Below are 13,578 nucleotides of genomic sequence, written 5' to 3' on the forward strand. Positions count from 1 at the left end.
ATTCGATACCACTTGCAGTGCATTGAACAGCACCTCCCCCCCAAGTGTATGTCTACTCAGCCTCTGAGAACGTGACCTCTTCTAGAAGCAGGGTCTCTGCGGATGTGATTAGGGATCTTGAGGTGAGGTCATCCCGCTTTCCGATGCTTTCACTTGCCAAGTCTGATCACTTGTTACAGCAGCGCCAGGGGAGTGGTCTCGCCCTCCCGTAAGAGCAGTTAGTGAAATACGTTAATTTCTTCTTTATTTTCCATCTTAAACGTGTACCCACTTGGCGTGCACGAGGGAGGGCTCTTTCTAAAGCCAGTCGGCACGTAACGCAAGAGAATAAAATACGATTCTACTCCTGTCCACCCTGCCACGCAGGAGGAAGGCGCACAGCCACCCGGAGCTGCTGTGTCAGAGGAAGGATTTCTCACTGAAAACACAACCCTGATGTTTCTCTCTCATTCTTCCCAAAGAATAAATTCTTCCTCACGATGAGAAAACTGATTCAATGAGTTCTTAAGGCTTTAAATGTTAAATTTAGGGAAAGTTCATCTTTTCAAGATCTAAATTTTGCAGCAACAACCAGAAGTCAAGAACGGCCTGGGTGACGGGGGGAGGAAGGATGGGGTCCTTCTCAGGAAAGCATCCAGAGGTCGGAGGAAGGTCTCAAACAGCCTGCCTGGTGCGATCTGATTCGAAAGCGTGTTCAGTCGGGTGGGGAGGGAAGTGCCTGCTGGGGGGTGAGGCGGGGGTGTGAGGTTCTCTTTAAATCTTCTTTGTGTTTATTTACATTCTTCTTTTTAATGAATACGTGTTCAAAGGTCTTTAGAGCAGAAATGAAAACCCTAAGGCCTCGGCAGGCTGCTTGCTAAGCTGACACCACGACGTCCACTCACACACGACGTGGGCTGGGGGTCAGAGACCACTTGCCGTAGAGAGTGTTCCAGAACAGGGTGGGCGAACGTCTTCTGGAAAAGGCCAGAGAGCAGAATTGTAGGTCCTCCGAGACGGCTGCTCAGCGTGCCTTGCAGGGGGAGCGCCCACCAGGAGCGTGTCCCAGTAAAACTTTATTGACAAGACAAGACAGGCTGTGGCCAGGGCTGCCCACCTCTGGCTAGACAAGCGAGAGGCAGCTGTCTTCTCCACCGCACGTTGCAGGGTCAGAGCAGGGCAGGAGGGGAGAAGAGGAGCTACCATGTGACCCAGCAGTGCCCCTCACTCCTGGGTGTTTACCCAAAGAAAACAAAAATACCAAAAAAACTCTGTTATATGTGGAATCTAGGGGAAAAAAACACCCCAAACTGATAGGAGAGAGTGAGCAGGCGGTGGCCAGAGGTGGGGGTGGGGGCGGGCGAAGTGGGTATAGGAGGGGTCAGAAGATAAGATACAAACTTTTAATTACAAAATAAATGCACGTCCTGGGGATGTCATTCACCACGTGGTGACAGAAGTTAGTAACACCATAGTGCGTAATTGAAAATTGCTAGAGTAAATCTTAGAAGTTCTGATGGTAAGAAAAAAAATGCTGTAACTGTGGGCAGTGACGGATGCGGACTAGACTTACTGTGGTGACCATCCTGTAACACACAGACACTGAATCGGTGTTGTACACCTGAAGCTGATACACTGTTATATACATCAATTACACCTCAGGAAAAAAGACAGAAGCGTTTAAGAATGGATTATACTGGGTTCAAACATCTAGCGAGTTCTGTGGCTCATGGTCCAGTGACCCTGCAGCCCCCAAAAAGAAAGGAGGAAGGGAACCGTGCAGATGCGGGCAGGTGCCTGCAGCCAGGTGCAGGCAGGAAGTGGCTCACTAAGCCAGCTTAAACCAGAAAGGGGAGAGGGTCCTGGTGGGGCAGGGAGCTGCAGGGTCTGAGTGCAGAGCAGGGCCTGGGTCAGTCTCTCTTCAACGAGACCTGGGAGCTGCTCCAACCGTGGGGGTGGTCCTGGCGTGGGCACCTGGGTTGGGCCCCGCACACATGGACCCTGACTGGACAGAGCCCACAGTGTTGGCGACCACGCCTGCTAAGGAAGGGGCCACGCCCCCTGCAAGGGAGAGAACTGGGGACGGGATGGGGGCCTGCCCGGGCTGGGTGTCTCTTTCCCTCTCACACTCTTACACACTCAAATTCTTTTCAACAAGCAGATTGTTCACAAATTTTTACGTTTTCCTCCTAGGTATCAATTATAAAAGTAAAATATAAACATAATTCCTCAAGAAAAAAACCCAAAAACCTACAGCAAAAAATGAAGCCTTTCGCTCCATTCCCGCCCCCTCCTGCTCTCCCCTCCAGGGGCACAAATAATTGCTGTTTTGGTGTTTGTTGTCCCAGAACTTTCCTTACACTGTTACTTAAATATTTTTACTTGGAAAAACATGTGGTTAGATTCAAAAGTTTTTTACATAAATGAAAACATGCTTTGCACACTGATGTCCGATTTTTTTACATTTAACACTAAGAAATATGACCGGCTGGCATCTGTGACAGCTGAGAGCCCTGGCGTTTGTCTGAGGCCAAGTGCCCTCCCCTCCCGGGATCATGTCATCTTTGACTTAACCTTCACCCCCTCTGGCTTTGACTAGTTTCCATTCATCTGTCAAGACAAACGCTGCTGCTGAGAGCAGCCTTCTGGATTCTTCTTTGTGGGCAAGTATTTTGCTGATAAGGCCCAGAGTGGGGTCGGGAAGGACTTGTGTTTACATGTAGAAGTCGCCCGTCTGGCCTCTGGAGGCACCACTACCAGCGGGCTACAGGAACTTCTGTTCACAGCCAGCTTTCCACCTGGATAACCAGGAAACTAACTTTTGCACATCTAATGGCAAACACGCACTTCATTTAATTTTATTCTCATTTCCTGATTACTAGCGAGATCGACTGTAGTTCACGTGTTTGCTCGGACACCGCCTGTCCCTGTCTTTGCCCCATTTTTGTTGGCTCCTTTGATCTTTCTTACGGGTATGCAGTGCCTTTTGTACCTGAGATCTTCACCGTTTTGTGCGGGCTGTCTGTGCATGGGTTTCCCCGCCTGTCTTGCTCTGTAGAATGTGAGTCTCCCCTTGGCCTGAGGAACTGGCTGAGGCCCCAAGCAGAAGGTCGCGAGATGGACAGAATGTGTCAGAACATGTGCTCAGACCTCAGACCAAATTGAGACTGATCACTCCAGCAGAGAATGACTCAAAGCTCAGAGGCAACCCTGTGACAGGGGACATCAGGGCCCTGCATGTCACTGGCTCCAGGTCAGTCTGCAGAGTCCCTGACAGCAGTTCCACTGCCTCAGTTCACACCCACTGCACACACGTGTGTACACACACACACCACCCATGCATACACAGACACACGTGCACAAACTCTTTTCAAGTCTCAGACCACGGATGACAACATGTTTAACTGATACCCAAAATACCTTTATGTATGTATAAACAAGTTAAACTTCCCGTGACTTAAAGATTTCTAAGGGCCTTGGGACAATTGTTGGGAATAGCGTTCGAATCCCGGGGAAGCAGCGGTGTGGCTGAACGCAGAGACAGGACTGAAAGCACCACGAGGAAGGTCTCTGTGCGGAGCCTGCTCTGACGCGGCGGGATCAGGCCAGGTTTCTCTCCATCCTGTTATGCCCTCTACCCCAGCAAACACAGCTCCTACAGGAGGCAAAAGGCGCGCCCCCCCAGGTGGGGCTCTGGCCTGACTGGCCCTGGGGCTGCAAGAGGTGAGGTGCCAGCGGCAGGCCAGCAGATCTGAGTCCACAGGAGGTTTACACTTTTCCTTTCCATGAGGCGACACCACCTCCTAAGGCAGGGGCACGACTCTGCACGGGGCTTGGCAGTCCGGGGGCCTACATCCGTCTCTGCTTGTGCTTCGGGTTGGTCTTGCAGTAGACGAACCAGCGCCCGCGCCTCTTCACCAGGTAGCAGTCCCTGCAGCGCTTCTTGAGGACGCCCTTGGTCTTGAAGCCCAGAGCGGGCTGCAGGCCCAGCACGAGGCGGGCGGACAGGAGCGGGGCCGCAGGTGCGGCGCGCAGGGGCCCCAGCGAGAGCGAGGAGAGGGGGCGACCGCACAGACGGAGCAGGGGGCCCGCGGAGGAAACCACTTTCCTTAGGAGAGCAGCTGCCATGCTGTGGCTGGACCTGGGGGAGAGGGGAAGGCTTGTACGGCTTCCAGCGCCTCCTGCGTCCCGTTCAGACGTCCTTTCCCCGCGTCCCTGCGCTCGGGATCACGGGCTCCGGCGCCGCGCTCGGGGTCCAGCGCGCCCCGCGCCCCGGCCCTGCCCCCGTCCACGGGACCCCTGGGCGGCCAGTCCGCGGGGTAGGGGGCAGGGGGCAGGGGGCACGCGGTCCGGGCCGGGGCCGGGCCTGCAGAGTCAGCACCAGTGAGGCCGCTGCCCACTGCGGCGACCTCGGCCCAGAGCCCACCCGGGAAACCGAAGCCAGGGATCCCCGGGACGCCCCCTCCCGGAGCCCCGAACCCCAGCCTGCCCTGCCCCCAGCCCTGGGGACCCCAGGGACAGCCCCACCTGGAAAGAACGCACCCGCGCCCGCCGGCAGAGCGCCTCGCCAGCCCCTGCGCCTGCGCCCTCGCCCGGGCCTGCGCAGTGGGGCGGCGACGCTGCCGCCCGGACTGTTGCCAGGAAGCAAGATGGCGGCAGGGTCACGTGGCGGTCCCCGCCGGGCTGGGCGCAGAGGCGGAGCCGCGGGATGCTCGGGCCCGAAGGCTCTGAGTTTCTCCTCCGCAGACTGCATTCCCTTCCCAGGCCCCCAAGCCCTCCGCCCCAGACGCCCCCAGCCCTGTGGACCACCGGGAATTTTAGGTTTGGGGGTGTTCCTGGGAGGGGGGGAGGGGTGCAAAAATGAGAATTAAAGTAGGTATCTAGAATGAAAAAGAAGTCACAACCAAGTAGACGTTTTAAAAACTGATAAATAGCAACGTCAGAACAAAGTCTAGAAAAACCACATGCTTGTATTAAGTGGACATCCTGGGAGAAATGTGGCGACGCTCAGGAAAACACGTGGAAATAGGCCCTGATCCGAACCGGTTGCAATTAAATTTTTTTTCCTCCAACATTTTATGAAAACTGTCCAACATAGAGAAAAGTTGAAGGACATTTATGGCGAACACCCAGGTACTCACTGCCCAGATTCCATGATGATACTGCCGCACGTGCCTTTCCGCGATGGGTCCGCGTGGACACATCTACTCTCCATGCACACGAAGGTGAGCTGCAGACGGAGTTCACCTGCGCGGCTCCATGGCACTGCAAGGCGCACTGCTGACTTGGCAGAGCGCTGTGGCACCTGCCCAGGTGGTGAGCTCGGGCCTGCCTCTGAGCACCGATCTGGGGATACCTTTCCGTTCCGGGAGGTATTCTGTGCACTGTAGCCTCTCATCGCCTCGTCGGCTTCTCCACCTCCCCAGAGTCCAAGCTGTGGATGCCCTCAGCTTCTGAGGGGTGGGGTGCGTGACCCTACCCCAGCTCTAGGACTGTCCCCTGCGCCCATCATCCTCGCCCTTGGTGGGCCTGGCCGTGTAAGCTGACCCTCCCGACGAGTCTGTGCACAGGCGGTTTGGAGGAGGCCATGAGAAGCAGGAGAGAAGCAAGGCCGGAACCCTGAGCCGAGGTCCTGCCTGTTCGTGCTCCAGAGCAGCAGGCCTTTCGGGGCTGACCTGCATGGGGATACCATTGACTGTGCCTTACTGGTAGTTGCACTGGGCTCTGCTGCAGAAACCCCAAAACAGGTCATCCCCGCGGCCACACAGAAAAGCGCACCGCGTAACATGATGTACTTCCAAGTTCCTCTCTAAGCAAGGACCCTTCTTCAATATTCACCAACATTCGCTATGTAACCCCCACATGATTATCGATTACCATCGAATGTAAGCACTGCATCTTCCGTATCCATGTTCCCTCGCCTGCCCCTGGTAAGTGGAGCAGTCACTAAGTGCTAACGTTGCACGCAGCTTCCCGCCTTACCCCGCCGGGCTGAGCCCCCGCCCGCCGCTGCACCTGTCCGCCGCACCTGCCTGACCGCACTGCGCCTGCGCTCCTCCCAAGGGCGAGATAAGTCCCGACCAAGCCGGCCCTGCGGAAGCCGTGCGCATGCGTCGGCGCTCGGAGCGTCGGCGCGCGGGGTCGAAGGTCAGCCGGCAATATGGCGGCGGCGGCGGTGACCTTTCTCCGGCTGCTGGGCCGGGGTGGCGCGGCGGCGCGGAGCCTGCCCAGGGGCGCCCGGTGCTTCGGGGTGCGGACCTCGCCGTCCGGGGAGAAGGTCACGCATACCGGCCAGGTAACCGCCGCGGCGCGGAAGGGCGCCCAAGTGGGCCCCCAGATCCCGCGGTCCAGTACCCTGTGTCCCTGGTCCCCCTGGTCCCCTGTGTTCCCCCGCGGTCCAGCTTCCCGGGGCCCCAGGCCCCACAGTCCCTTCCTCCAGTGCCCCTGACGCCCCAGGCCCAGCGCCCGCGGTCCAGTCTCCGGTGTCCCGCCCCGCATTGCTCCCGGCCCAGCCCCCGCAGGGGTACCGAGGGGCTCAGGCGTGCACGGCGTGTTCGCAGCTACTGTAGGGTCTGGTCCTAGAGCTTCTGCGACTGTAAAACAAGGCTGTTCCCCGGGGTAGCTCCTTGGTTACTGTGGGCAGGCTGCCGCCGGAGTCAGAAAGTGCCGATTGTAAGGGTCAAGTCTTATAATGTTTGTACAGTATTAAATACCACATTTTTACAACTCGGGGTCTGCTGTACCCTAAACTACAAAAACAGAGGTAGACGATAATTATAACCTGAAAGATGAGACAGTGGGTTCCTACGTTGTCAAGACATCACCAGGCAGGTTCAGAGAGAAGGAAGCTCTGGGCCCTGCCTGCTTGGAGGTTGGGGTGCCCCCCTCCCCTGAGCTGCTCTCTCCTCTACTCCCCCCCCCCCCCCGCTCCTTCCGGTTCGCATTGCTGCCTGTTGTCCTCTTAGGAATCCTGCTGTAAAATGCTACACTCACGCCCCATGTGTGTGATCCTGAACGGCCTAACCATTAAGGAAACACTTTTCCTGTGAGGTTTATGATTGATGTAAGATACAGAACTGGGCAGTAAAAGTCACACACTGTCTTTTTCTTTGCAGGTTTATGAGGATGAAGACTACAGAAAAGTTCGATTTGTAGGTCGCCAGAAAGAGGTACGTAAAAGATGTAAAAGAGAGGTGAGCTCATAAAACTTACGTAACCAGCAAGACATGAAAACGAATATGTGGACTTTAAGTAAATTCAGGTTGTGAGCAGTTCAGGAGCTCTGGAATTCTGCGTTTCTTCTAAACGTTAAACATGTCTGTTTCTGTTTTTCCCCCTGAAATACGCAGCGTGACGCCCTGCAAGGATAGTTGTGGGCTGTGTATAAATGGGAGCGACCTTTTTTCCATCCCTGCGCTACACCCCCTTTAAAAATTGCTCTTCCAGTCACTTTTGGAGCTGTGTTTTCTGTGGTTCGCTCCCCATACATTAGACTGGCTCTTTCAGGGACTTGAGTGGTCAAGCTGAAGACGGCACGGGGCGGGTCTTCCCTGAAACACCAGTGCGACTGCTGGGCGCTGGGGTCCTTCCGCCTCAGGAGCCTGCTCTCTTCCTGCTTCCTCCCCTCGTGCCTGCCGGCTCCGGAGTCTGCACCCCCTCCACCGCCCTTCTCAGCTGTCCCTGAACTGCGTCTCCCCTCTGACCTTGGTTACGTCGTCCATTCCCGTGTCTGGTTACTACTTCCAGGCCCGCTCCGGCTGTGCTCTGGGGCGGGGCGGGTGGCGGGAAGGAGTCTGGTGCTCTGGATGGAGCACTTCCGGCAGATGGGGTCCTGAAGCCCTGGGGCCAGCCTTGCGGCCTGGCCCCCAGCTCCCAGCTCAGCCTGTCACAAACTCCTCTCTGCTGGGAGCTCTCCCTTTGGCTTCTGGCTTCTGATTGTCCTTGCAGGGGACAATGGGGGAGCAACTTCAAACCAAACCAACCAAACCAAACGTCTAAGATCAGAGCTAGTGAGGCCAGTGACAGCTGAATGGAGGAGGCAGTGCTGGTGGTGTCCCCTTGCCGTGACCATCTGCTCACTCCGGTCCTGAACCGCTGCGACCCTTGACCCCATCCCCACCCGGGGTTTCTGGGACCTTTTCCTGTGGCAGATCATGAGTGTTGGGGGACACTTGTCCGTGTTGTAAATCTTGCAGCGGGTCTGTCACGATGACTAGGCACCCTGCTCTGGCCCTTGTTTTTACAACAGAAAGTGGTGTTTCGTAGTATTTAAAATTGTTTTTGTTTTCCAAGAGAGCATTGTTTTAAAAGACCTTTAGGTATACTGACAAGTTGCACAGAGTGTGTAGTGTTCCCACGTGCCCCCCTTCCCCCCGCAGTTCCCCTGTCATGCACATCTTGCCAGAATGTGCTGCCTTTGTTAGAACTGACAGCTTTGAACGCTTGCAGACTATTGATACTTTACGACTAACTCGAGTCCATGGTTTACCCGGACTCGGGTCCCTCTCTGTGTTGCACGTTCTGTGGATTTGGCCAAATGCACAGTGCCTTGTATCCGATGTTGTGGCGTCACACAGGGTCTTCCCCTGTGCTCCGCCTCCGCCTGCCTGTCCCTGACAGCCGCTGATCTTACTGCCCCTACAGTTCCGTGTAGTTTTAGAAACGCGTGCTCCTGCCCGTGGTCTGAGGAACAAGAGAGCAGGAAGCTGGACGGTTGAGCTGCCTTTTCAGGGGCCTGGGGCTCTTTGCATCCCCACCGTTTCAGGAACAGATGTTAATCATGGGTTTGGGGTCAGGTCGCAAGGGAGCTGCCACCGTGAGAGATGGGCTGTCCTGCGTCAGTTGAAGGTGTCAGACACCTGTGATGGGCCTGGGAGCTGGTTAGTGTGGCCTTTGTGACACATCTGTCACTCGGGGAGACTGTGTATCATTTATGCTGAGGCTTCATTGGAGTGGCACATGGCTTCGTGTGGCAGAGGCGGGGAGGACATCACCCGCCCAGAGCCGTCATCGCAGGGCTGGTTCGGGGCTGGTAAACTAAACAGCGCCCGGCCGCGTGGCTGGTGTGACCTGGCGGAGCTGCACTTCGGGTAGCTCCCTGCTCCCTCTGCAAATAGAAATCTAAGGAGAAGCCTTACAGAAGTGTCATCTGTGGTTGGCAAGGCTTTCTGAAAACAAGGGTGTTGCCCACGTTCTGTGGGCTCAGGACGTCAGCTGGGAGAGGGTGGGGGCCCCGCATCTCCTTGTGAGTGAGGGACTCTGCTCGGGACCGTGCTCCTGGACGGACGGAGCCAGCAGGCCCCTGAGAAACAGCTGCCAGACTGACTGCTCGTCCTCGTTTCAAATGTTATTAAAACTGCATGGTCTCCCCCTGCCCCCCCCTTATTTATAGAGATTGGTCTGTGCTGACTCTCTTGTTTCCTCCTCTTCGCTGCAGCGTTTGGCCTCTCTCTGCAGGTGGGATTCTGGGCCTGCAGGGTGGGTGGCCCTGACCCTCCAGGACCCACCTGGCACAGCCCTTCTCACCTGTGTGATGGACAGATACTAAGATCATTCACCTCAGATGGCGTTTACTCGCGAGCATCTCCTCTGCGTCCAGCCATCTCTCCCGTCGCTGTGTTGTCTCCAGGGGCGTCTGCAAGGGGACGGGGGTCCCACCCTGACTGGATTTGTCCTCTGTCACTGTGTCCCAATCCCATGGCCCTCTGGCCACCAGAGATGTGTGACCTTCAAGATGTGGTCGTGCTGTTTTCCATCCTGGGTGGGTTGATGGTGTGGAGGAGACACTGAGGTTTCAGAGGTGCCGGCGGGTGGGTAACCCTTGGAGCCCAGCTGTGGGACACAGACCTCGGCTGCTGACCCGGCGGCCACCGCAGGCACTTTCAAAGGGAGAGGCCGGGGCAGGGAGGGGTGCTGGGTTTTCCTCACGGGACTGTGGAGCACCTGGGGTGCAGGGCCAGCTGGGCGTGGGGGCAGGCTCCTGACTGGGGCTCCGAGGCACATCTGGGACCATGTGGGCCCGTCAGCTCTGTCCTGTGCCCCAGGTGCTCAGGACACCACGTTAGTGCTGTCTCCCCCGTGCCCACCGAGGCCGACTCCAGGCGTGTCCCCTGTCCAGCTTTTCACGTTGGCCGCGGTAGGGGGTCGTGAGATGAACTGTTTGCCAAGCCAGGATGCGCGAATGGCTGCTTTGCAACTTTTGCAAAAATGAAGCTGCGTGCAGTGGGGGGAATTGTGCAGTGGCCTCCCCCCAGGTGCCTGGTCAGTCCCAGTGCTCATGGCCAGGGTGCTCCCGGGCACCCCTGCTGCCTGTCCTGAAGCCGGGCTGGGACGCGGTGTCCTCGGGTCCGAAACCCGCCAGGGCACACCCCCAGAAGGTGTCACGTCTGCAGCGGCAGCGCCACACCCGAACTTAACCGTGGTTCTTTGAAATTAAGTATCTTGGTGGTGATAAATAGTCCCAATCGTGTCATATTTTTAATGATTTTGCAGCTTGTTGGACTCCGAATCCAAATGAGTTCTGTGCATTGTGGTTGTCAAAGTGCTCAGTTTCTCTTAACCTGCAGGCGCCCACACGTCCCTCCCCCCGCCTGGGGGGCCCCTGTCGTCCAGGGCCCACAGTGGCCTGGCCGCGGCCGTCTCTCCCGGCGGCCCTGCCCTCTGGAGGGGGCAGCCGGCTAGGAGGCAGCAGCGGCAGCAGATCTGACCCTAGCGGGGAGCTGCTGCGGTGGCGGCGGGCCCGTGGGCCCTTGCCTGGGCACTCCTGGCTCTGGTTCCGGTTCCTCTGCTGTGGGCGACCGTCTCCGGGTCTGCAGCTCTGGCGGGAGGGTCGATGCTCTCCCTGCTCTTAGTGTGAGCGCTGGTGCGGGGCGGGACCGGCTCCCCGCCGAAGGCGGCCGAGAGCTCCCTTCTTTCCCTTCATTTACCACCTTGAAAATAATGCGTTGATTCCCTGCAGTAAGGAAGCAAATGGTTTAAAAACCTCTCTGGGGACCATGGATGTAATCGTATTGTTGTGTTTCGGGCCTTTGCAGTCATGGTGCCCTCGTCCCCCAGGAGCCCTCGGGCCCAGGTGCCCTCGCATCCAGGTGCCCTCGCCCCCAGGACCCTCGCTTCTCAGGTGCCTCGTCTGTCACCCCTTGTGGAGCAGCCGTCGGGGTCTGGGGCTTCCTCCCCCAGCACAGCGTGGCTCAGGCTCACCTGTCACGTGTCCTGCCTGGGGCCCAGAACCAGCTGAGTTTTCAGAACCCTGTCCTGTCAGAGTGAGTGGGAGAGGCGGGGCTCCCTGCCCTGGGGCTAGTCGCTGCCTCTGGTCTTTTCCAGCAGGTGAGGGGTGGGGAACAGGCGACAGGCCGGTGGGGTGGGATGTTAGTATCCGCGAATCCAGTCAAAGGCAGGTGAGAATTTCCTGTTCTTGCAGTTCTTGCAACTTTTCTGTGAGTTTGAAATTATAGCCAACTGAAAAGCGACTGCGCACGTGTGTTAAGTTGCCGTGTGCCTGGGAGATGCACGGTGATGATACTTCAGTCGAGTGGAGCGGTCTGCGCCCTTCCTGGGAGTGCGCGAACATCCGTGGGCGCTGCCTGCGTGACTTTAAACTCCGTGCACGTGTCTAGTTTCTGCACTTGTCTGTACAGGCTTTTCTGTCTCTCTTGCTCCAGGTGAATGAGAACTTTGCCATCGATCTGATAGCAGAGCAGCCTGTGAGCGAAGTCGGGAGTCGAGTCATATCGTGTGACGGCGGCGGGGGCGCCCTGGGCCACCCGCGAGTCTACATAAACCTGGTAATGCACAGCCCGACCTGTCCTGTCCTGCCCACCCCCCACGGCACTCTCCCGCCTGGCCTTGGCGCAGACCGCACGAACGATAGGGACTGAGCCACGGTGTCCAGGGCACCTCTTGTCTGACCCATGTGTGATGCCTTAGTGTCACCAGCGCTGCGCCACCTTCCTCCCAAACACGTGGGGTGTGTCTTTCCCCAGGAACCCTTGCCTCGGCGCCTGTGTTTATGTCCCTGAGGGATGCACACATGGAGCCTTGGAGAGCCGCACGCAGGGCAGGGGCCGAGGAGGCCCCACGCAGTAACGCCCGCGTGCGGGCGGGGGAGGGGAGGCTGTCGGCAGGACCCACCGCCGCCCCTTCTGCTGAGTCCAGGCTGGACACCAGCCCTGCGGGTGGGCCTCTGCTCAGCACCCTGCCCTCCAGTCCTTCCAGGGTGCAGCCTGCCTCGTGGGCTGGGAGGGTGGACAAGGACTCAGCCGTGGGGCCGGCAGTGGCTGCGTGCTGACACTTTTCTGTCCTTGCGGCATTGCTGGAGGTGACTGCATGTTCCAGGGCGAGGAGCCTGTGCCCCAGCAAGTCGGGTGGAGCCGGGGACCCCCGGCACAGCCACGCACGCCCGGCATTTGGCAGTGAGCTCAGAGCTGCCCCAGCACCCCTTGGTGGCGGTGTGTACTTCTGGGGTCTGAAGTCTACACCTGTCTAGATTTGAAGTGGAACTTAAACAGGAACTCTTTCCTTTTGAATTTTTTAGGACAAAGAAACAAAGACAGGGACGTGCGGCTACTGTGGCCTGCAGTTCAGACAGCACCACCACTAGGGCGGCGCGGCAGGCCGGCGAAGGGGGCGCTCTCCTGGACGGCCGCGCACGGCTCAGCTCTCCCCGACGGCTCGGAAGTCGCACATTCACCTAGGAGGGGGGCTCGGAGAAGGTCCCCTCTGTGGTCCTGTCCCCTCTGGGGTCCTGCCGGGTGCTTCTGGGCTGCGGGGAGGGTGCCATGGCCACGCGAGGCTGGAGCTCCTGGCCCGTCTCCGACCTGCGGTCACACTTTCCTTCCGTCTGATGGGTGGTCCAGCGTCTTCAGTCCCAGGAAGTTCAATATCCATTTGAAGGTGGTGGTAGTCACACGTGGGCCGGGTTAAGTACAGTCTGAATATTTTAAAGAGTCGTAATTATGATGTATTGTAAAACAAAAATAAAAATAAGGCTGAAGAAAGAAGGAGGAGGCTTGGCTGGGAATCGGGGGGGAAGGTGATGACAAGCCGAGGGGTCTCCCCAGAGCAGAGGCCTGGGTTGAGGAGAGCCTGTGGGTGGGTCACAGGGGCACAGTGAGTGAGAGAGCACATTCACCTGGTGAGAGGGGACACGTGGTGAGTTCTGATTATTGTAAATGAGGCGGTGAAACTCTAAACTTTAGAGAAGAGAAACCCATTTAAGCTTCTGGATGAAGAACAGAACCATAATGGGAGCTACCAGAGGGGCGCCCGGTGCTCCATGGTCAGACCTGGGAGCCGGACGACAGTGCCCACCGTCAGGGGTCCTGGGCGTGGCTACAGTGGTGTTCACCCGTCAGGGAGGGGCATCTCTGTGGACAGGGAGGATTAGGGGGCTGCTCCTGGCTCCAGGCAGTCCCTGGGGGGGGTGGTGAGTGGGGCCGCGCAGCTCCGTGGGCTGGTGTGCGCAGTGGGTACAGCCCCAGCTCCTCGGGTGGGAGCTGCCGGGCTGGGCGGTCCGGCGGTGGGCCTGGGCTGGCCCTGCGAGTGGTCTGGGAGGTGGAGGCTCGGAGAGGAGGTGGGGATGGGCGTCCTGGGGTCTCGGTG

At 57.8% G+C, this 13,578-nt stretch overlaps 2 protein-coding genes across 3 annotated transcripts; one reads left to right on the top strand and one right to left on the bottom strand.

Annotated features, from left to right (window-relative positions):
* Positions 1-3,378: 3,378 nt before the first annotated feature.
* On the bottom strand, positions 3,379-6,024 carry MRPL36 (mitochondrial ribosomal protein L36). 2 transcript variants are annotated; one of them, XM_031442837.2, is made up of 3 exons: positions 6,008-6,024; positions 5,121-5,654; positions 3,379-4,120 (listed from the first exon to the last, which is right to left on the bottom strand). In XM_031442837.2, exons 2-3 carry the CDS (start codon positions 5,375-5,377, stop codon positions 3,829-3,831), a joined length of 549 nt encoding a protein of 182 aa, XP_031298697.1. In that variant the 5' UTR covers positions 5,378-5,654; positions 6,008-6,024; the 3' UTR covers positions 3,379-3,828. The 2 variants fall into 2 exon arrangements, with proteins under 2 accessions (XP_031298697.1, XP_031298689.1); XM_031442829.2 differs by lacking the exon at positions 6,008-6,024 and adding an exon at positions 5,962-5,978.
* Positions 6,025-6,111: 87 nt separating this feature from the next.
* NDUFS6 (NADH:ubiquinone oxidoreductase subunit S6) lies at positions 6,112-12,977 on the top strand. Its single transcript, XM_031442846.2, has 4 exons — positions 6,112-6,274; positions 7,095-7,148; positions 11,640-11,762; positions 12,512-12,977. The coding sequence occupies exons 1-4, from the start codon at positions 6,140-6,142 to the stop codon at positions 12,575-12,577; spliced, it is 378 nt and encodes a 125-aa protein (XP_031298706.1). The 5' UTR covers positions 6,112-6,139; the 3' UTR covers positions 12,578-12,977.
* The last annotated feature ends 601 nt before the right edge of the window (positions 12,978-13,578 follow it).

Source organism: Camelus dromedarius, chromosome 3, assembly GCF_036321535.1.
Source record: "Camelus dromedarius isolate mCamDro1 chromosome 3, mCamDro1.pat, whole genome shotgun sequence".
In the NCBI taxonomy this organism is placed as follows: Eukaryota; Metazoa; Chordata; class Mammalia; order Artiodactyla; family Camelidae; genus Camelus; species Camelus dromedarius.